This window comes from Strongylocentrotus purpuratus, unplaced genomic scaffold (assembly GCF_000002235.5).
Source record: "Strongylocentrotus purpuratus isolate Spur 01 unplaced genomic scaffold, Spur_5.0 spur5_scaffold_15, whole genome shotgun sequence".
Lineage (NCBI taxonomy): Eukaryota > Metazoa > Echinodermata > Echinoidea > Camarodonta > Strongylocentrotidae > Strongylocentrotus > Strongylocentrotus purpuratus.
Genome location: NW_022145600.1, coordinates 34,339,213 through 34,363,529, shown reverse-complemented (window position 1 = coordinate 34,363,529; position 24,317 = coordinate 34,339,213). Strand labels below are relative to the sequence as shown.

The window sequence follows — 24,317 nt, the reverse complement described above, 5'->3', positions numbered from 1 at the left end:
TAAACAATTTTGGTAGAAAATGTATACTGACTGAGTAATGGGCATAGAAAGATTATGAAATCAAGGTTAGTAGCCCCGACATACATCTTTCTGTGTACAGTGCTTGTTACTTGACCAAGACTGGGCCAAATGTATTATGATTTTGATGACTCCAGAACTTTGCAATACACACTAATACTTACATGCTACATGATCAACTTTTTCTGATCCATTTCACACCTTTTCTATCACAATGCAATCAGATGACCAGAATTCACCTTTATCTTTAAGCTGCATATATAATACTTCACAGAATTATCTTCATACTTTTATCAATCAATGAAATTGTCAATGTTAAAACTTAGAGGAAACAAATCTGGGATGATCTCAAAGGGAAACGCAAACAGCAGGTCAACAGATATATATCTGATTTCTCCTCTGAAGAAAATCATGGCAGCAATATGTGTTAGGGAAGATTTGGATTAAGCTAACAGCTTAGCAAGAAAATCCAAAACTAATTGAACTTGGAAGAACATCTTGATAACATTTGTGGTATAAGAAGATGTGAGATTTTCCCATCCTCTGGTTCGATCAAGTTTGAAGTAATGAAGAAAGTTGTGGTACATGTGCATGCTAAAAGAGCTATTTATAAACCGTACTCAAAGAGACAAAAATAGAAATATTTCTGTTTTTTAACTGGACAGGTATATGTTTTTGGACATCCAATCACAAAGTCACAGACTCATTTAATCATACATATTGTAACAAAAATGTATTGTATACATCACACCTCTCTCATGATTGTATCTTTCAAATTTTGTTCATAATTTTGTAGGGAGGGGTCCATGTGCTCATACCTCATATAGATGTATGGATTATTTCTGAAAATGCTAAACTTTAATTTCACCTCGTGTCATAAAGCAATATTTAAAATTTACCTTCTTGTTTACATATACAAATTTTATTTTTGAAGAATGTTTTTAGTGAAAATATTAACCTTCGTTGTAAATCTATATTTTTTATTTATTTATAAAGCGTGGATGCCTGATCATATTGCTATATGAGATTATTAGATTACACTGCATCAATTAAAACCTTATTAGGCCTGTGCTGATCATCCCTGAGAGAAATAAACATATCCTTTTGGGCTTATGTGGGCGGAGAATTTCCTATGATGTCATCTATATTGTTATGTAAACAGACAGGTGACGAGTAGTTAATTAATTACTGGGGATGCCTGTGAGGTTATTTACAGGTTACCTTAGTCTACAGGTGAGTAATTAGAGGCCTGTTAACATTGCCACATCTACAAGTTGCCAAGCACAGAAGCATGTGTGGGGTGGAGGATCTAGGCGAACAACCCCCAGCCAAACATTTTGAACAGAAATTCTTGGTAATGAGAACAGCAGTTGAGGCTTTATACCAAACACATTTTCAATTTACGTCATTTGAAAATGAAATTTGTGTGAAGGATTAGTATTCTAAACTGTAAGTTGTCTATACATAATAGTATGTAAAATAGTTCACATTTTTGTCATGTGAGTAAAACATTTAAATGGTAAACATATCATGGTGATATATCCTAATGCAATTCTACCGTTGACTGGACTGCCCTTGGCAATTTAGTCGTAAAGTAACATGAAAATGAAAATGAAAATGATAATGATAAAGGAATAAACATCAGAGGTATAAGCTGCATCGTTTGTTTGGCTTTAATTCTTCTTCTAAAACACAAGACAACCAGATTGCATTTTGCATCTCATTAAATTGCCCTAATTTTCTTTAATTTTACGTGAATTGAGTTTCTTTTTAACTAAGGATATCGATAACCATAACTACAATTATCATCAATCTATTTACAAAGGTTTTGGATATCAGTATTGATCATTAATTAATATCATTGCTTTATATTTTGATGTTATTTGACCTGAGCTCATATTCATAAAACCTCATCAAGCGTAGTTGTCAACTAGCTATGTACTTTAGCTTATGTAATTAGTTGACAACTAGCTTTAATAGTGAGGTAATGTAAATGTGGGCACAGGCCTTTTGCTTATCAGGAATTATATTTATGAGCAATATTAGAATAATAGTTCAGAGAAATTTTGTTTGAAAAGTACAGTTCACTGTGTCACATACTACACTCTTTAAACAAGACTTCCGGACAACAAACACCTTCCATTGGTAGATAGACTAACTTTTCATTGTTAGCATGAGGATGTTTTGAAATCATTAACTCAGCAACAATCCTCTCTCCCAAACCACCTATCTCTTTTGAGCAAATACACTCCATTCAAAGAGGAACTTTAACAAGCATATTCAAAAAGTCTTTCTGTGTTGGCTCCTGTTTGAATTTTACATGCTGTTGCTAAATCGAGGAGCCAACAGAGGCAGACAATAGAGGCAGACGTCAGGACCTGGAAGAACAGAAGAACCTTGGAGACAGTGCTGTTTTCTGATACATGTATAACACAGGAGATATAAGTGCCATGTTCTCAAATGTGTAAATTGTTTTTTGCTTTTGTCACTAGTTCATTTGGTGTCAGGAAGAGTGCATGTTTACTCCTTTGTAAAATTGAGGATAACTTCCCATCTTTATTTCTGACTAGTTCTGACATTGAGCGCGTTTATCTAGGCTTGCCACTAGATATGTACATATCGTACCCCACTATCGAACCCCACTATACGATCGTGATTTGCGGGATGTCGCGTTTATCTACACTTCACGATTCGCAATAAAGGCCTCGTCTCTTCGCAGCTGCTCAGCGCCGTTTGACCCGGGAAGCAGACAGTTTCTCGGAGGTCAACTTCACACGTATGCTTGTACACAACACCTGGGCGGTCCTATTTGTATGTGAGGTACAAAACAGCTTTGCGTTTATCGATCATTTTGAAACGTGATTCTGGCTGTATGTGACATACAAAACGCACCTTTTTGCGTCTTTAGATATGCCCATATCTAAAGCCCTTTAAAAAAGGCTTTGCGTTTATCTACTTCTAAATTTGCCTGAAAGACGTTTGAGAAACCTGATTCTAGCCAAAAATTTCCTAGATAAACGCAACCTATGTTGATATAAATATCACTCTGGTATACTCAAGTGTTACAAATGATAAACACATATGGTATATTCAAGTGTTAAAAATGATAAACAGGTATATTCAAGTGTTAAAATGATAAATACATATGGTATATTCAAGTGTTAAAAATTATAAAAACATATGGTATATTCAAGTGTTAAAAATAATAAACACATATGAATAATATGCATGGAATGTATTTTTCAGTCATTTCAAAGTCATTTGAAAATGTAATATACATAAGTTACTTTCTAAAATATTTTTCTTTGATTTAAAAGTGCGCTCAGATAATTGAATCTTTTGGGCCCCATTATAATCCCATTACTTAGACCTACATGTATTCTGATATTATTTGTTGAAAATCTTTAAACCCCTTTATTTAATCATTCCCTTTTACCAAGGAGATTTTACACAGAGAAGTTACAATTCTTTTGTAGGGATTCCCAGAAAATACCATTTAGTTTGGAAGAGAAAGTTGCATGCAAGAAAAGAAACGTGAGAGAGGTGAAATCAAAGAAGAGCCGAAAAGCTTTTGTACTTCAATTATCTGTTTGCTTCTGATGTAATGAGCTATAAGTGCAAATACAGATTTTTTTTTCCTTTGCTTTTTCTTTCACACTGAAATATTTACAGTGAAACAAGTAGAATGACCTCCTCTTTTTAAAGGGATAGATTAGCGCTGCTTAAAGGGACGAGGCTAAAAACCTCACTTCATCAGCCGGGCAAATAACCCTAGGGTTTATTCTAAGGTGGATCTTTACAACCTGTGATGTGAAAAGGAAAAGAAAACTGTGGTGGGGGCGAGGGGTAGAAGAGGGAGAGAGGGATGCCAGACTCGTTTCCGGGCCTTGTTTTCTTTTTATTGCAAAAAATGAAATAATGAGACCTCGTCGGGTCAATTCATCAACGCAAACACTCGAGTAACAAAAGCTGGAAGCTGTCAGTTATGTGCACAGTGCAAGTCACTCATTCCAACCCAACGTCCATGCTATTCTTCTGCATCCTCGGAGCAAATGGTGGGGGTGATTTCCTTTGAGCGTGATTTCATCAAATTAGCTTGCAACACCGGCTAACCCCATACATGTAAAACATGATTTTCAAGGTGGGCCCATTGTGATTGTGAGGATAAGCTTAAACTTGGCCGAAAAGGGGAAGATTATCCGTGTTCAGTGGGGCTATCCAATTATGGGATATTAATAATTATCAAAGCGTAAATGGGCGTGATAAGGCTTCACCACGCTGGGGAGTAGGTTTTCCCTTTGTGAGGTTTGTTGCTCTTTAGTATTTTTAGTGGTTGCCTCTGGAGAGTGACAAGCATTGGATATTTTGAATAGAAGGAGCAATTAAGGAGGTGTGGGGGTACGCTGGCATCCCACTGGTAGAGCTTGAAGTGGTATCTGTGGTTCGGTAGCTAGCTCTATTCATGTCTGGGTGTGAAAAGCCGTGTCAAAGCTCTTAATGAAGCATCATCCTCCCAAATCAACACTTCATCAACTCTTTCGTTATCTTCTGTCCCTTAGTCATTATCCTTTCAACATCTCTTCCTGGTCTTTTCCCCCACTCTCTTCATCTTTACACTTCTTTATTAACACTGCCCGACTTTAACTCTTTTAAAAACATGTTTGTTTACCCCTTTCATACTCAACTATTTTTCAGTCAGTCATCATGATTATTGAATACCCCTTTCTTCTGCTTTATTTAATTGAATGTTCAGATTTTTAAAGAGGGAAGACAGATTGAGATGTAAGACGTTGGGGAAGAATGACATAAGGAAAGGGAGAGAAAGAGAGAGAGGGGGAGGGAGATTTGAAAGTACAAACTTTGTGAAGATATGGGAAGAGAGTGGAGAGGTACTGGAAGAGGGAGAAGAGCAAGATACAGAGGAGAATACGCAAATATCAAAATGTAATTTGTGTCTCTGGTTGTTAGCTAACCATTTTGTCCATTTCAGGTGTCTTGTTTTTCCCCAAAAAATGATTGACAAACTGCAAAACAAACAGATCTTCAAAGTGTGGCAGTAAAATCAATTGGCCGAAAGATACCATCTTTTGAAATTTGCTATTGCAGGTGTCACTTCATTCATATCACAGCTTGAATGGGACATAAAAGTCAAGAATAATCAAAATCACCACCAAAGTTTCTGGGATATAAAAAAAACGCAGTTTGTGCCATATAACAGCATTCCTACCAGTCACAAACTTCCAATTGTTTTTATATAGTTTTTTCGGCCATCTTGTTAGAAGAAAAAAGCATTATATACTATATGGTTAATTCAAGAACAAAATGATGAATTTAATGAAATCTAACAATTCTGGTTACATTTCATCTTTTCACAGAACACTGGCTTCTACCCCTTATTGATAGTTTTTCTACAAAAAGAGGTAAGTAATAAACAGATATTATTTAATGCATATATCTAAAGGAATGTTGAATATAATTTATGCAACGTTAGTTACTGGTACTTTATTTCTCTGTCTCTGAATTATGTCTAATATTAACAATTTCTTCTTTTTATCAATCATACAATGTCCTTCTGAAATATAAGATATCCTGAATAATGAAATGTAATTCTATTATCTGACAATTCTTGTTCATTAAATGCATATTATATGTTATCTTATAAGAACGATACATTTGTTTAGAAAATATTTCTGTATTCTGTAATAGAGAGCAAAAAAGTAATAAGAAAACTTTATAAGGAAAAGAACTATTGATCTGGCTTGAGGAATATATGTGCCTAACAGACAGACTTCCGTGTGATGTTACTCCTGATAAACGCATGTGACCCATTGCCTTACATGAGCAGGGGGTATGATGCTACCGGTATTGATAAGTCACACCCTTATAATAGAAGAGGTTATCCCATGTGAATGCTTTGTTGGTATCTTGGAGTAGGGGTGAAAATGGGGCCGTCATTTTTCATTATCCACCCCAATTCCTGAAATTGCGGAACGGTAGGGGTCCGTTCCGATTGGTATTTGATTTAAACAGACATACAGGGGCGAGCAGTGTGACACCTCTCCATGAGCTAGGGTGAAAATCTTCACACCATGATGTACCCCACTCTCTGCTTTCCACGGATTTGAAAGATAAAAGACGATTTCCTAAGAATGGTAGAAAGATTAGGACATCCGCACCCCATGAAACTGTCATGTTGATTTTGGTCATTATTGGTGCGGTTGTTCGGTGTTTGGGGGAACAGTTGAATCCCTGTTGGCTTCTAATGATACCAATTGATAATTGATACCAAACCATGACATTTGGCAGTGATTAAATTCAAAAGTTCACATTCTGTGATTATTTTTTTTTTACTCCAAGATACTAACAGATTTTTGGTTATTCGGTGTAATAGAAAGCTTTTACCACTTCTTTTAGACTAACAAATCCATGCCAAAGCACTTATGTCCTGTGGCAAATCATTTATGTAAATTTGCCACTCTTTACACAGGTGAAGTAAATTTCTCCCAGTGGGTAGGAATTTTTTCCGACGTTGACTCAGTAAGAGCCGGAGTAATAATAGTATGTATAGCACTTAAAAAAATATGTATTGAGTGCTGTACGAATGTTACTATTTTCATTATTATTTTGTCAGAAAACCTACATTCACATTCCAACAGAAAGAATAGTATTTTGTTTTTTGCTGTGCTTCCATTAGTAGAAATCAGCTGCATGTTCAGCAGGTTTATGAAAATTAAAGCACAAAATGTTTTGATTTGATTTGATTTGACATCATTTATTGATTGTAAAATAATCTTTATACAGTTATAAAAACTAACATGATTTTTACAATAACTGAGATTGAAAGAATAAACTCATAGAAGTAGTGAAGGTAAATAATACAATAATGATAAAATCAAGTAGTGAACATAATTTTGAACCAATTCAGATTATGATAGACTAAAAATTGAAAAATAGTACAAGTCTTCAGTTTAATTATTAATTATGATGAATATATATATATATATATATATATAAGATCGGGAGGAATTTGATCATCCAACATTTACTGAAAAAAGGGTAATCCCCATCACTTTGAAATTAGTACCATAGAATGTCGATGACTGTACTACATCATCTTGTTCCTTGCCGCCCGGCCTCTGTATATAACATGTTGTTACAAAGTTATTCAGAAGCGGGGAGAGATGGGAAGAGCAATTTTGAGGGGATAAAAGATGGTCAGGAACAATCCTGGTCTAAATCACAATCTGATCCTTGTCAATAGCTAGCGGGGCATACGATGGATGCTTGGTCGTTTAACGCTGGGTCAGCTAAAGTGCAGTGGGGCCATCCTTGTCTTGTTTCAAAGACGAACGGCACCCCTTGTAGAATTATCCCCACTGTCATTATATCACCAAGTGTGTGATTTTGAGAAGGAGTTGATGAGATAATATCATGAAGTTTAAGTTTTACATCTTCGAGGAATATACCATGGGTTATATTGTCAAATATTAGTTTGCATGTTGCCACTTCATTTGAGGAGGGGAACATGAAAGAAAGGGATTATGGTTATTTGGGTTTACTGAATAAATAATATATCAAGATTGTTTTAAGGCATCAAAAGATTGAGCCAGATTCTTTTGATGTGAGAGAAGGTTAAATAACAAAAAAAACTAAAGATTGCATGTTTGAGTTGACTAGTTTACACTAAAACAGCATTAGGTTACAAATAGGTTTGCTAAGTGCTATATAGATATAGGTTTAGATCAACACTGGTTGTGAAATCTTATATTTTGAAGTTGTGAGCTGAGAGATAATCTGAATTTCCTTCTCATTAAAGTAATAAGAGACATTTTTAACATTTAAAACTTGGTATATTTTCTTAGAATAATGAGGGAAATTAATACTGTCGGTCTGAGGGTATGAACTTTTCATTGACTTATACTCAAGGGTACATATTTATCAAACTCTTCTATGTTATATTAAGATTCAAAACTGTTTAAACTAAACTAAACTCAACTTTATTGTATTGAACTTGAATGTTGGTCCATGTTTTGAATGTGATTCTTTGTAATTCAATGTGTCAGATTTCCCTTTATAAATGGATTCAGAACTTGAATCCATTAGTTGTTGATTTGAACTTAGTTTAGAAGTGAATTAGTGTGCTTCCTCTATAAGAAACCCCAAGCAGTAGCAGAGGAAAAGTAAACACAGTCCTGCTGGCATCCAGCAAAACTTTGGCCACAAGAGAAAGTACCGCAGCGCTGCTTCGGAAGACCCAATAGAAATTCAACCTCTAGCGTAATTACCTAGTTGATGATTCTAAGGAATAGTAGACCATTTCTTATAGAATAGTATACTATTCTTTTAAAGATAATGTAGGTATACAGGGTATGATTGTGTTTGATTTTTGTGAGGTAAATAAAATGGTTAGGTGTCCCTATTGATATCATTGTTCTTTACAAACTATGATAGATCTATCTGTCATTGTTAGAGCTTACTTTTTAGTCCAGATTTTCAAGAGATATCGTTTTTATGCTTTTAATCTTGACAAATTATACTGAACCCTTTTTAAAATCAGTTTTACATAATTTATTACCAAATCTATCATTGAAAAAAAAAATGTTTTGCATATCAAAATATTTATAAGAAATCATTGGTAGATTTCAGAGCTTTGGATTGATACAACTTGATAAACTTCATTAACATTTTGAAGAAATTGGATAAAAAAAAATAAAAAAATTGTGGCTTGATGCCATGTGGTATAAAAAGTGTCCAAATTCAAAACAATGGTAATGAGGCAAGTAGATTGTATCCATGCAAACAGACTTTCTGTTTTCATAAAAATAAGTACAAGACTTCAAACATATCTCAGTTTGCTTTTCGATTGGTCAAAATCTTTGGTTTTGCTAACTGGGATGGAACGTGGCATACAGAGGTTGTCACGCTGGCCACTGTTTACTTCACCTGTTCCCGGGGCTATTACCGACTGTGAACGCTCATTACGCCCAGCGCCGCAATCTGTCCGCGGTCGCGCCATCAAGACACGTCACCTTTGAGCCATCACACGATTTTACCCCCTCAACCAACCATTTTTTTGTCAAGAACTTGCATCTTCTAACCCCGGAATCCAAGTCCAACTGGTGGGGAGCGCTTCCCAGCATGATTGTCAATATTGGATGCTCGATATTTCAAGGCTTTAACTGAAATACCAAATAACTGTGTGTGGTGCAAGTCCTGATATCTTGCTAACAATCTTTGTACAAAAGCGGCCGTGTTTGTGTTGCAACACAAAAAGGTCATCATCTTACATTTAAGATATCTGAACTTTATCGGCAAATAAACAGTATCAGTCCCAAGCCCTTTTGGATATTTTCTTCCCGGACCCCTCTCATATGTAATTTCTTGTTAGGGATATACAGAAGGACTTAATTTTGTGGACTGAAATATTGTATTTCTGAGTCCGAGAGGTCAAGATAATTTTGGGTGGAGGTCATGCCCGTGGTGGTTTAGGAATGAGAGGGAGAAAAAGAAAATGTGAGAAAAGGTTAGAAAAACATTATTTGAACTCCTGATGTGAGGGTCAGAAAGCAGGGTTAAGTTTCTATTTTAGGATTGACCTCAAGATGGATGATATGATTAGAAACATTTTTGAAATAGACAGTCCTGTGATAATCAATACTTTAACCAACAAATCCCCCCCCCTGCCCCCCCCCCCCAAAAAAAAAGTAGAATTGTATAATTCTGAAACAGATGAGACTGCTCAGTTGGTCTTTATTGATGTTGTTTTTTTGTATGAGGTGATAAATATATTGCTGTTCTAATATCATCTGTATTATTAGAGTGTTAATCATTTTCACTTAGTAAATTTTTTTTTTTCTAATCTGATGTATAGCATGACATTCTTGTTGCTGGTATCTCTTTGGTATTATATTGCAAGTAGGCAAGGAACGTAAGATATCAAATAAAATTAGGATTTAAGGATATGAAAAGTTGTGGTTTCCCCTGCCAGTAAAACCCTCTTGACCTTTGTAAGAAAGTGTCTATCACAAAAAGTGAATTTCCAATAAAAATTGTGAGATATTAACGAAGTGAGTTTCCTTGCATCCACTTCAGATGCGATTTCCCGAAAACGTTTGACGGCTGAAGGGGTCATCGCGTAGCTGGTGAAAATCACACATGGTAGTTCCGAGGAGAGAGAAAATTACTTTCCCAGCAAGATGCCTGCCCATCTATCTCCTCCTAATCAATTGGAACCAGCAGGGATATAATGAGAGGAAATTCCACCGTTTTATTCCCTCTAAATACAAACTGGTTCATACCCTTTATATTTCTCATTGGGACTGTCCGCCGCAAGAAGTATTGAAGGGGGAGAAAGGGCCCAGCGTGCGGGCGGGCAGGCTTTGCTGGTCGTTGGACTTTATTATTGCCTGCGATATATCATGGTTTGAATTTCAGAATAAATTTGTTCCCTTTTTGTCAGCATTATTGGAATGAAGAAATTTCAAATATGACAAGCTGTAAATAGGGCTAACTATAAATCTATGTACGTGTGTTAGGGACTTTCCCATCTGAAGATGAAGTAATTTCCTTGGTGTTCATAGTTAAGTTGGGATAGAATATGGATAGTGCCTCTCCACAGTGGTATATATTTTTAACTTTACGACTAAATAATTTTATGCACTAATTGATAACCTAAAGAGGGGGGCGCAATAAACCAAGTCTACCCTATAACTCAGACTTTTTAAATGGTACAAGTTCATGAGGCACATTGCTGCCTCTTTTTCTGTTCTGCATCTCTTCAACAAGATTATTCTCTCTCTATTTTTATCATCAATTCTACCCCCAAATCTTAAACAGTATTCATCTTTAAACAAATTTAAGCATAATCTAAAACTTCATCTGATGCGGAAGTCTTGAATTTGGTTAGTTGTATCTGTTGTATATTCTCATCACTTTTTGGGTGTCTATCTGGCAAGCTACCATACTTTATTACCAGCTAGTATGAGGGATGTACTCTAGCATCTCTGCCGATACTTCAAGCCTATAAAACATTGCAGGATGCTGCTTAGGCCTACATGATACCCTATGATACCATCTTAATATTTTGATTACACTCATCTGGAAGTGAACTAGATGGTGTATCACCTCTCCCCACCAAACGCTCGCCATCTGGATTCCATGTTGCATTAATCATCGAATAACCTCCGCCGTGACACGAGATGACACACAATGACACATGCAGGTGTCCTATTATGCAACAAGAAAATCAATGGGAACGCCATCTTCGTCTTCCCCCCATCGCCCGCCTTGGAAAGCCATCATCTTTCTGCCTCGTCATGTCTCGTTAGCCGAGATCCTCGCGGCGTTCTTGAGGTCTTGGCGGTGTTTCTTGAGGTCTCTCGGCATTGCAGCAGTGATGGTGGTAGAGGCATTGGTAGTAGGCTCTCTGCAGATTTTCTCAGAGATCGTGACTTAAAGATGATTCATCTTTTACTATCATGGTTTTAGTATTTAGATGCTTCTTACAGGACTTCTTTTGATAGATAATTATGGAGACTCACTCTGCTCATCTCTTTAATTTGGCATTACAAAATAACCAAAAAAGGACCAAGAATTAAGAAAGGGCGATAAGAAGTTAAGAAAATAGTATTTGTTAATTTAAAGTATAGTGACAAATATTTATCACACAAAATAACTGTTAATAAATATTTGAAAAGAGAGTAGAGTCATTGAGAAAGGACTGAATAAAATGTGATATTTTACCGAACGTTTTCAACCAGGTGCGGCATCACCATCACATGCCGCGAGAGAAATTTATTGATATCAAAGATTTGAATAACGTCATTCTCGTGAAAACACAGTATTAGAAATCGCATATCTCATGTACAGGTTGCTACTGATCTCTTTTTGTAGAGATCAGTGGTACAGGTCTTTATGTTCTGTAAAGTTTTTTGTACATTAAATTTTTTCTGTGATGCAAAACTTTTTATTTCTTAAAAGGGGGCCATGACGAGAAAATGGTTGAAAAAACGCTGAAAGAAAGGATTGATAACTATATTAGCAAGAATAAAATATTTTACCTAGTGGGTGAAGTACAAGAAAGAAAAATATATGTCAATGATCTCCTGAAAATTCATAGAAATTACATACTATACTTGGAAAGCAATCCTTCTATCATTGAGAAAATAAAGTTTTTGATTGATTCTTCCATTATAGATAGGGTTCAAAACTTCATTCATTGACACAATTGATAATTTGTGGAGACAGCAATTAGAGTCTATTACATAGAGAGGAAGAAAAGGAAACTCTTGTACATGTTTAACCACCCCTATAAAACAAGTCAATCACTCCACCACCAAATAAGCCTTCTGTGGGCGGAGCCTAGCACTGTGCTGGCTGGCGATTGGCCAGGAGTGATGTGTCAGTCATAGTGTGTGGCTCTGTATGGATAGTGCATTGGTTGAGTAAGCATCAATCCAAGTGTGTACGATGAGACATGCATGTGTTAGCTTAGCATGACTGCATAACGAGTTCAAACACTGGGATATGGACACTGGACCGCTGGAGCACACTGCACTTTTCACCCTCAGTAACAACAGTACAAGATGATGGGCGAGCTTTGACAAGTGGAATTATTATTACTCTTTATGATTCCAGCATAACATTCTTCAATCAAGGATTCAAAAAAGAATAACATTTTTTTTATGTTTAGCCTGGAGAGTGTTCAAATCGCTAAGGATTTATACCGCTGGTAACAGAACCGGAGTCCTGCGACAACTGCTTTTCTTCTGGTTTTATGGAATCATAAAGACCTGTGGGAGAGCTTGTTGGCTACCAGGTGTTAATTTAGTGTTTGGATTGTAAATCTCTTCCACAAGGACATGTTGGATCAGACAACAATCACCTAGCTGATCACCATCTACTTGATTGAAGGCCAGGAGATCCTATCATCACATTCCTTCATCATCATCAAGTTGACATGCTAAGGAATCTACAGCATCTAATATGTGACACTGGGTTACAAGGATGATATTAATTAGAACGGCTTATTAATCCATCTCAAACGATACATCACTGAAGAGGATCCAACGCTTGAATAGTTCCTGGATCTTGGATCGAAGGACAACGGCATCTTTACTGTGATTTGGTTGAATACCATACTTTCAAAAGAAGATTGTTTCATCTCATTTGTTTTATTTTGAGATAGGAAACCAAGGATCCGGTCTATATTTTGTCTACCATTGGATATTATTAACAAACATAGCCTTAGAATGGAGACCAGAATGCCTTTGAACCTGACACTGGTCCTGTTCCTAATCAGTATTTTCACAACAAAGAGTACTACTCTCGCAGAGCAAGGTAAGTCATACTGTTTCTTAAATAGAAATATAATTGAAGAAAAACCAAAATATTGTTATAAGAACAGATAGAATGTGGTTAAAGGTATTAAATTAATACTTTCATTTCAATGTTCAACACATTGAAACTAAAAGGTGGTAGGCGGTAGGTAAATTTCAAACATTCTTAGAAAATGATTATAGAGAAACTTTTCTAAGGTTGAAGTATGAAAGATTAATTTTCTAGTTGTACAGGGTGTTTCACAGTATTTGTAAGTTATTCATTTAAATGTCAGTAGTCGATAGTCCTGGGCAAACATACATAGTGAATAGTATATTGTACCTTGTTTTTCAGATATTGTTGAAGCAAAGAGATACATAGAAAAGAAAAGGACCATAAAGTTCATGTGACAGAAATGGGACAAGTATTGGTTTTGAAAACAATTACCGGTAGGAGCATTATCATTTTATCTTGTGGTTTCAGATCTCTCTAAATAGGAGGGAGAAAAGGATATTTATTTTCTAAATGATTTTGTATACAGGTATCTTTTAATGAATGTATTTACTCATCAGTTTTCAGAGTAACTTTCTAATAACATCTTGATGAACTAGTTTTCAACCAAAAATAGAGAATAATTAATTAATTATTATATAATTGCTTCAAATTGAGAAAATTTGAAAAGTAGATATTGGTGAAAAAAATAGTTGTGTGAGAAGAAATGAATGATATGTCGTGTCTACATCAATTTCACTCTAAATGATATTCCTGTTATCCACTGTAGAAATGATTTTCAATTTCAAATATTGAGTTTAAGATTACAGTATCATTCTTCCCCTTCAGACCAAGCAATAATGTTAGTTCCACAGTACAAGTGAAAATGGCAGCTCTGTAATATATTCAATTGACTTGCTAGAAGCAGCTACATGTTAAGAATGAAAATTAAATTGAAAGAATAACTTGCCCTCTACCAGTCAGTCATTCCCCTAGCCCTGCGGTATCTAGCGACCTAATACCAAGGGAGATTTAAATAATAATCTTCCGAGGCTTCACTTTAATGATGAAACCCAACAATGAAATTAAGCATCAAAGAGACCCCATTGCTCCTTTATCAAAGACGCACATTCAGCTGTAAATGGCTTGATTGAAAAACGATTTAGAGTCTTTCTGTGGTTAACTTGTAGTAACTTCCTCCAATTTAAGAATTAAAATGGTTTCTCTTTCACTCACAGTTAAATCTTCGTCCTTTGCTCATAAAATGGCTTTATTATTATATTGACCCTTTTGTACAACAACCTCTGTTTGGATACAAGATTATGAATGAATGATACTTTGCAGATCTTACCCTTTTTTCCTGGTATCCTTGTGGTAAATGTTTTCAGAATGATAATATTACTTTAATGTTGGATTTAACAATTGTTGATACTCATTGGAATGCTTATTTAGAATTTAATGTATTAACAGTTTGCAGTGCAAGTATAGGTCAGTTATACTTTCCAGTCAAACTATTTACAGGAATAGATAACTTTACCTGATTAAAGGCAAATTTGGGAATTTTTAAAAAGAATGAACTTTAAGTTGGCTTCAAAGATGTATTTATTTCTGTTTCTGTGACATTAACAAAGTCATGTTCTAACATGCCTAGAGACCATGCCGGTAGTGTTATTTTGTATTTTTATAAGCAATGTGCTATTATTATTATTATTTATTATATGAATATTGTGGTTGAAAGTTGTTTAATTAGTATAAGATGAGATGCTTGAATTGTTTCCATTATAGGCAAATACAAGCATACTGTAAAATAGATTAAAGAGTTGTTTCTTTTAAATTGTAGTGAAGATAATCACTCAAATGAGTTGTCCTGTATATCAAGCTCCTTTGATATAGTGTCATATCATATCCTTGTGATTTGTTGAAGGAGTAAATCTTTCTTTTTATCTAAGTTAGTGAATTAATATTAAAGTGACTTTCAGTTGGATAGAGTTCATTCACTTTTACATTAAAAGGATACATTTATTTATGATGATTTGATATTTTCTGTATTTCCCTCATTCTCGACCCTAAAGGTCCCATGTACTTCTTTTCTACATTCTTTTACTTTTTTGTAATTTGTCATCATTATATTTTGATTGAAAAGCAATTTCTTCCAACAACCATGAAGCCCCACATGTTTGCAGCAAGTGGAAACTCTGAACTGTGAAAAAAGGTGCCAGTTATTCAAAATGTTCCCTCACACGGAGCGGAAATCAACACAAATGGAACGATTTCCTCTCTCATCCATCATTATCGAAGAATGTTCCTCATCCCCAAACAATCATTTGTTAAAAATTTGTGCTCATTCAGGCCCACAATGTAACTGCTGGTTGTTTTCCTTTTATTTTTTCAATGTCTAAAATTGCGTTTGATTGTTGGGCCAGGCATTGTGACAGGACGTGAATGGGTAGTAGCCAGCCGACGTCCTGCAGCTAACACGAGGGGCTGGCTGGCGAGCGCATGGAGCACTTTTTCATTCCAGGGCCTTTTTTGTTCAATTGCTCTTTTTCTTTTCTTATTTGTGTTGTCCTGAATAGCCCACTGGAGGCGATTCCTTGCAATTATGCAAAACCAAAATAGACCCATTTGCTGATTTTAGGTTCTTTTGTCACCGAGAATTTCCTTGTGGGTATTTTCAGATTTTTGCAGTGATTTTAGCCTAAATCAATTTTTGTTCTTCTTGTTCTTGGATGCGGGATGAATGAGTTTCCACCTAGGCCCACACGCCAAGTATGGCTTCGAGACAGCTCTATGGAAAAAGATTAGCTCCAATTACTGGCTATTAAGTTTCCTAATATGCAAGTTTAGGCCTGCTTTATACTGACACTTATTCTATGAACTTGCCAAAGCAGAAAATAGTCTTAGATTGTACCTCCTTTAGCTGGAATCCGTAATACTGCAGCCCTTTCTCAATCTCATTGGTGGCTCCTCTCAAGCCTATTGGTGGGGAAAAGTTTTATGGTAACCCAAGGAGATCTGAGACCCTTTTGTATTTGTGGTTCACCTACACTTTTTAATTTTCTTTTTAAAGATGTCTGTTTTAGGATTCATATTATTAACTGGTAATTTTAACAGTAGAGGCATCAACTGTTTGTGATGAAGGCATTTTGTGCAAATGCTCCCATTTATCCTAGTCTTCTCAATCACTCAGGGCTAGAAGTAGAACTGGTCTTCTTAGCCATCTCCAGAGTCCAAGCTAACAGATCCCAATACATGGCCAAGACGGGAAATATTAAAGGTACATGTAGATGGCAATTTTATGAACTTTTCCACTCAAGCAAGTTTGAATTTCTTAAAGATTACCATGGAGTATTCAAGACAAAAATCTTCGACCATATTTTTCTCTCCTTAGAAATTAGAAAGCAATGTGCAACTTGTATCCATTACCGATTAAATCACCTTTTCAGTCACCCTTTTTTTGAAGTGTCGAAGTGCAATCTCCATCTCATTCTACCTATCTCATTTTGTTAAGCGTTTGTTTACTCTGCGCTGACATCAGTTGATAATGGATCTTATAGAAAGTATGAAACCCTATCCTCCAGGGAGTATACAGGATAGAAACCACCTTCGCCAAACCTCCCAGCATCAGAGAGAATGATCGAAGCAACCCCAAAAAGGCTGTCGGTTTCTAACAACGCAAGCTCGTTCCCACAAACTTTGGCCCTTCACAAAGGGACGTAAATAGGAAATCATTATCTATTTTTGATTTGGAGAGGTGTTAGGGATGAAAAGGAAGCGCTAGGATCCCCCTAGTCTCTGGAGATGCGAATTGGTTGGTACCATTACAAGTCTGTTGTGGATACAGAGCTAGTCTTCCTGGGTTTGGGTAATATCCATTATCCAACCATAAGTAAGTAAAAGACTCAAAGGAAGAACTTGAGATTTGATTCAATTGGCACAAAGCCATGTTGTAGGCTGGTCTATACTACAGAGGATCATGATGGATAGATATTTAAATTTTACTTGCAGACAGATCTTAAATCATTGATTCAAAACTTGAAAGCTGCAACTATCACAGTTTTTAACATTCCCTGAATTCATCTTCTCATCATTGATACTGTTTTTCATTTTATAGAGTCAAATGCCAATATAAAAGGAGAAGCCCATGTAAGGATGTTTTCCTGGATGGACAGCTTATGTGGGAATAGCAGCAAGTAGTAAGATGATAGGTCTAGGACTAGGGATAGACCAGGATCCAGATCTTAATACTAACTGATCCCCACTGGGGACAACTTAAAACTGTTAGGCCCTTGATAGGTCTCCTTTTATGGACCCAAATTGATCCCTTTAGCCCTAGTTATCGGTCATAGATACTGTGATGGTATCAAGGTCAAACAATCGATTCTATCTTCTCTTGAACAGCTACACCAATTCTGCAGACAGTAGATCTACATTTTTAACCCTTTGACCACTGAATTCTTTGGTTTAATAGGCTTCTGTACTTGAGCACCCGGGTTCCATAGGCAATATGGGTTAATCATTTGTTGCCAAAGCTTGAGCATTAGGACCAATGAAAGGACAAGAAGGTGTTAGGTCCCTTAGAGCTCTGTTCTAATTGGTTGCTTACTTTGTGGAAACCTGTAACTGCCTGAATGAAGGATGTCTGTATCCTCACATAAAGAAAACTAGAAATACTTTCATCAAAGCCATAGGGCATTACAAGTCAATTAACTACTCTTATAGGTCCTTGTTGTCTGTATAAAAATCACATTTCAGGTTTATTCTTGTATTTGTTACTGCTGATAAAACACAAGACAGGGGAAAATGCTCTCTTTGTTCCCCTTTGTCACTTTTCAGACTCATTTTTAGAAAAGAACATCAAAGTGGCAAATGGCATTGAAGCTTGATGAATACTAAACAAAGGGGATGAATTTATTTTGTAGTGGAAAAGAAAACACTCTTCTCTTTTGTACTTTATTAAATAGCACACATGGCAAGTGAAAGTAAAAGATGAGCAATATGTGTTTGCAATTATCATCTGGAGCTCACTTTTTTTACTAAATGAATATCAGAAAAGAAGGGAAATGAGGCGATTGAGGTCACTGTGATAACGCTTGAAACCACTGAGAATGTAGAATTTTCTATCATAACTAAATATATAGATTATCTTCTGCTGTTATTTAACTTTTACATGTTGTTTATGAATGGACTAATGAGGGATTGTTCAAACCTTCTTTAAATCTCTAAGGAGTATAGGTAAAGTGTCCTCTCATTGTTGGTTCATTATTCTTTTTAAAATCTTGAACACCTTTCAGTTACTCAGTTGTTTCAAATAGATTTTAATGAGGTCACTATCATTTTGTTAATTCCTATATGGAAAGGCCCATGTTGGATGTTAAGATCCTCTTGCATCTTGACATTTTCAGAAATGAACTCTTGAGAATACTCTAAGGTATTTGTGAATGGCATGATTAAGCTCAAGTCTCCAACCAAAGTAGTGCATAATACTCCCAATTAGCAAATCACATGAATGTTTGTTTTACAGGGAGTATAACAGGTTACAGTTAGTGGAACTATTCAAACATTGGACAAGACGTCTTTTGTGATGGGATTAGCACCTTGGCCTTAATCTTAATTCTGTTTATCCTCTTAATCCTAATCCTAAAGTCAGATTGACAGGATTTAGAGTATCACCTCTTAATTGATCCTAAACTTAGTCCCTCCTTATAGTTATCAAGAAACACTTACTGCCTTACTGGTGCGTGCCACATCTTACAAATACAATGTCAGGTAACACTAGTACAGTGAAACCTGCTTTAGTGACCACCTGTCTATAAAAGAACACATTTTTTGTTTCCCTCGAAAATGGTTTCTCTATGAGCGCGTTTATCTAGGCTTGCCACTAGATATGTACATATCGTACCCCACTATCGAACCCCACTATTGTACCCCACTATACGATCGTGATTTGCGGGATGTCGCGTTTATCGACCCTTCACGATTCAAAATAAAGGCCTTGTGTCTGCCCAGCTGTTTTGACCCGGGAAGCAGACAGTTTCTTGGAGGTCAACTTCACACGTATGCTTGTACACAACACCTGGGTGGTCATATTTGTATGTGAGGTTCAAAACAGCTTTGCGTTTATCGATCTCTCAGAAACGTGATTCTGGCTGTATGTCACATTCTCAAAACGCGCCTTTTTGCGTCTTTAGATATGCCAATATCTAAAGACGTTTGAAAAAGGCTTTGCGTTTATCTACTTCTAAATTTGCCTGAAAGACGTTTGAGAAACCTGATTCTAGCCAAAAATTTGCTAGATAAACGCAACCAATGAAACATGCACTGAAGGAACTTGTCTACCAAGAGCACTTTTTGTGTTTCCCTTGGGCGGTCGCTATAGACAGGTTTGACTGTATCTTAACCCTTTGTCTATGGGAGTGGGGTGGTCACTGTGTACGCCTCATGGGAATTAAAGAATTCAGTATGTGATGGTTTAAAAAGATGTAAACTCATCTTTAGAAGTTGGAAGAATTTTAGGAATATTAGAAGAACTTGAATGTGTTGGATATTGCGGCTATTCCAGCCATGGCAACCTTCCAAAAATAGGCTGACCAGTAAATGACACAATAGAACATGCCAATCAATTCAATTCAATTCAATTTGATTGAATTTAATGCAAAGTATATTAACACAAAATGTAACATTGATAGATATATAGATCAGTATTTACAAGCATACAAATTGATAAAAAGCATTGATAACAAGAGTTGTATGTATGAACCAAATAGTTGACCATGCACTATAAATTCTTTACATAAAAAGTAGTAGGGAAAGTATATATCAGCTAGATGATTAGATCACGATTTTATTTAAACATGATATAGGTTTTGTTGGTGTAAAGTAACATGAAGCATCTCCATTCTGCAATTGTAAATTGACAGGAGATTAGTGACAAAAACCCCAGATTAGTTTAGTTTGACAGATTTGGAACATGTAGGTCTATACAAGAAGCAGACATGCATTTTCCAACTTACACAAAAATGAGCAAAAGTGGGGATAACCCCACTTGATGTAATGATCTGAAATTAAGAGGTAAGTCTCGTAAGATTTAAATGAAAAGGGAGGAGTATTCTGACAAAAACAAAAATGAATTTAAGTTGGGATTAAAACCACTTGGTGTAATAATCTGAATGGCATTACTATGTAAAGCTCTTTCTAAACCTCTTAACAAAACCCTTGAAAGTATTGGATTAAAATCTTAGGACCCACTTTTCTCACTCAAGCTTATATTATAAGAATCATTGAAATGAGAGATAGTACAATTGGATGAAGCATTATCAAAAGTGGCTGCTTTATCTCTTCTGATCTCAAACTGAAATGCAACAATCAAAACTGCCTACAGTTTCAAACTTTTTCTGATTTTATCACAGAAAAAATCTCCTTGAAAAAGGTGTCGCAATTCATCAAGGGCTTCTGAGAAATAAAGCTGATTATTTCCGGAAATTGCAGAGCTTTCTTTCCAATTAACTGTACAATGTATGCACCTTGACAACAACGGTGTACACAGTGAAACATACAGAGATGGAAAAAAAAAGACTGTCTGCGAGTGAATCCTCAACACCTAATTGCACCCACCCAAACTAGCCGCAGAATTGAAAAGAAAATACCTTTGGTATGCAACCTCCAATCCTGTTAGATTTTCAAGATTAAACCAATCCCCCACTTACCATTTCCCACTTTACGTTTTCTCCTACCCATATACCTGTCCTCATTGTTTCTTGATCCTTTTCTCCTATTCTCCAACCTTTCTTCTCCCGGCTCACGGTGTCACATGTTACCGCAAATCCCTCAATCTTGTTATTTCATTCCTTTTACAATTCCCATTCACTAGGTATTTGTTTTAGATACCATTTGCACTCTATTTTTCGGTAACCATGATTTGACGCATATCCGGAATCCTTACCAGTGCCTGTCTCGATGCTGATACGTCTTAGGGCTACCGGTAGATGATTTGTTCTTTTCTCCTGGTACCTTTCTCCGCCAGTCATCATCTGTCCTCTTTCTTTAAGAGTTGTTACCGATGCCCTTCCTTCCTTTTGTTACCTGCTTCATACTTTCATCTGTTTTGAATGTTCATTTGTCATCATCCCTGACTACCACCGCTTGTTCTTTTTATGCCTTGACATCATTTTGTTGACTTGATTGATCGCTTTTCTTGATTCCCAAATTGTGATTTGTTGTTTCCTTCTCGGTCTCTCGTTGTTTACATTCTGGTAATGCTGAGACAGTGCAGTTTGTTGTATGATATCAAATAAATCATGCATTAATCTACATTTGCCACTCTCCACCCAGGTGTTAAATGGGAACCAGTAGGAAGGAATTCCTTTAATGCTGTGAGTGTGAGCACCGATAATGGTAGCCTAGCAGAGCCCAGGTGATATTGGAGCTTGTCCAATGCTATTATTATCATTATTAATTTAATGATTCCTTTTGTTTCCTGTTGTGATTGGTCATTTTATACATTGCACTTTTCACATTGTACTGTCCAACATTTTGGATACATTTTTTCATGATTTTCAAAAATATGTCACTTTGTATTATAACTAAATCAATTGTCATAGCAGGAAGATGAAACGAAATGGAGGAATAACACACAATTCCGTAAATTAAAGACTTGTTCAAACATGTACATTTGTAAGAATAAAATGTATTTTCCCACAAATTTATCTTAATGAGGCATTTTCAATTTGCTGCACATCTATTATTCTTGATATTGATTTTATTGGACACATATAAAAGCATTTTGTCAGCAGGTACTCTGACTAAATTTTGGTATAGGCCTATTGTATCTTTAAGTTTTCTTGCTTTTGATGAAGCGATGTACAAGATGCAAGGGTACTCCATGTTAAAATGGCGTCACTTCCACATTTTTTTGAGAGAGGATGTTGTTGTCTGCCCCTGCTAATCCCATGCTGTTGTTCTTATGGGGCTAAATTATTCACGGAGAACAAGAACCTGGGTAGTCGTCTTTCAGCAAGATCAAGAAGATGCTCCTGTGTTACACTGGAGATGAGGTCTGTGACCTTAGGAGATTATCTAAAAAGATCATTAAAGATCAACTTGAGTACTGGTAAAAAAAAAAAGAAAAGAATTCTCACAGAATTGAACAAAACTTACACTGAATGTTCAAGATTACAAATAAATGTAATTTGCCAAACAATTTTGGTAGAAAATGTATGCTGGCTGAGTAATGAGCATAGAAAGATAAGGAAATCAAGGTAAGTAGGCCTGACACCATTTGTGTAGTACAGTGCTTGTTACTTTACCAAGACTGGGCCAAATTTGTTATGATTTTGAAGACTCCAGAACCTTGCAGTACACACCAATACTTAAATGCTATATGATCAACTTTTTCAGACTCCACACCTTTCCTTTCACAATGCAATCGCATGACCAGAACTCAACTTTATCTTTAAGTCAGAGCTTCTGCAAATTGGGACTTCAAGTCTTCAACATATCGTCGCTGTTTTCACGAAGTGACGGTAGTGAAAAAAAATTGCATTCACTTTGCGTTACGATTTTCCTCACTACCGTCACTTCGTGAAAACAAGGACGATATGCTCCAGTGACATGATAATTTGAAGAATCATGCTGTTTATATGACAAAATTATACCAATTATAAAAACTTATCTCGTGATATATTTCATGACATTTCATGCTCAATGAAAGGAAGCTTTATCGACTCACTCCATCAACCAAATGAGTTGTCATCATGTGAGAACTCTCCCAGGTGATATGCACAGTCAATGGTTTACTTCAGTTTTAGCCAGTTCAGACTACAAGATTTGTGTAAAGAAACGTATTAAGAGTTAGTTGATATGTTCAGTATCGGCTGAGATGACAGCTGGCCAATAATCACAGTGCATAATTTACAATACTTATAAGGCCTAAAATAAAAACTTGTTGTATTGCCCTTTGCGACCGACCCCAAAATCTGAATTTTTTATTATGAATGAATAAAAAAATATATATTTCTTTTGTTGTGATAAATGGAAAACAAATGCATAAAATCAAATCATTCCCAATTTCTCCCTCGTCTTCTGCCCTAGTTTCAAAATCCTACTCGCGTACACATCTCGATCAACACAACATTGCAACCCATGGATTATTATGAGGTGAAAAAGATATGAATGGAATGATGATGATGAAAAACATGTATTAAAGCATTAAAAACTAAGAAATATCAGCCAAAAGAGGGCGGGAAAAAAATAATTAAAAACTGAAAAATATTGGCCCAATGAGGGCGACAAAAAAAAACTATAAAAAATGTTAAAAAAACTTTTCCGACCGACAGACCCATGTTTTGGCACTCAAAGGGCTTTACAACAAGTTTTTATTTTAGGCCTTATATAAGGTTTTTCATAATGACTTTCACACGTTAGCTGTGGACTTGTATACTTCAGTGAGCTTTCACACTATTCAAAACAGCGCTTAAAAACATCTGTTTCACTATGAGCTATACAACATTCAGACCAGATAGTCATTAAATATATACTTAACGTGTAGCTATACAATGAATCTTGATAGTCTGAAGGGGGTTGTCTGTGAAGCTTTGCACGGTAGGTGTCAGATTAGGACATATGCGGACATGTTGCAGCCTTCCAAGAGCTTCCTGAACAATAGGATCCGCGGCACACTCTGTCAGGTTGTGATGAAGTCCAGGCCCAGCTTTAGATGCAGAGATATGTAACCGAAGTGTGAAAGGAAAGTGGCCCGTCAATAGTTCTTTGGATTGTCATATCATGGACCCTAGGGTCCCGAAGCCAGCTCAGATTGATACTGTTGCATTCAAAAACATAAGATAGGATCTTTAGGTTTTCACCCTTTTAGCATGCATTAGTAATTGGCATGCCTACAATTTTACAAGGTATTTTTTTTATATGACCATGGTACCGATAAAATTAAAGGTGCAATTTACATTTTTACATGGCCATTAGAGTCTTAAATCATT

General features: G+C 36.0%; 1 protein-coding gene across 1 annotated transcript in view; it reads left to right on the top strand.

Moving 5' to 3' along the window:
* Positions 1-12,490: 12,490 nt before the first annotated feature.
* LOC100893885 overlaps positions 12,491-24,317 on the top strand; it is a 78,366-nt gene continuing 66,539 nt past the window's right edge. Inside the window, exon 1 of the mRNA XM_030986294.1 lies at positions 12,491-13,356. Within this exon, the coding sequence (XP_030842154.1) occupies positions 13,269-13,356 (88 nt within the window). The 5' untranslated portion in view covers positions 12,491-13,268. The remainder of the gene's footprint in view (positions 13,357-24,317) is intronic.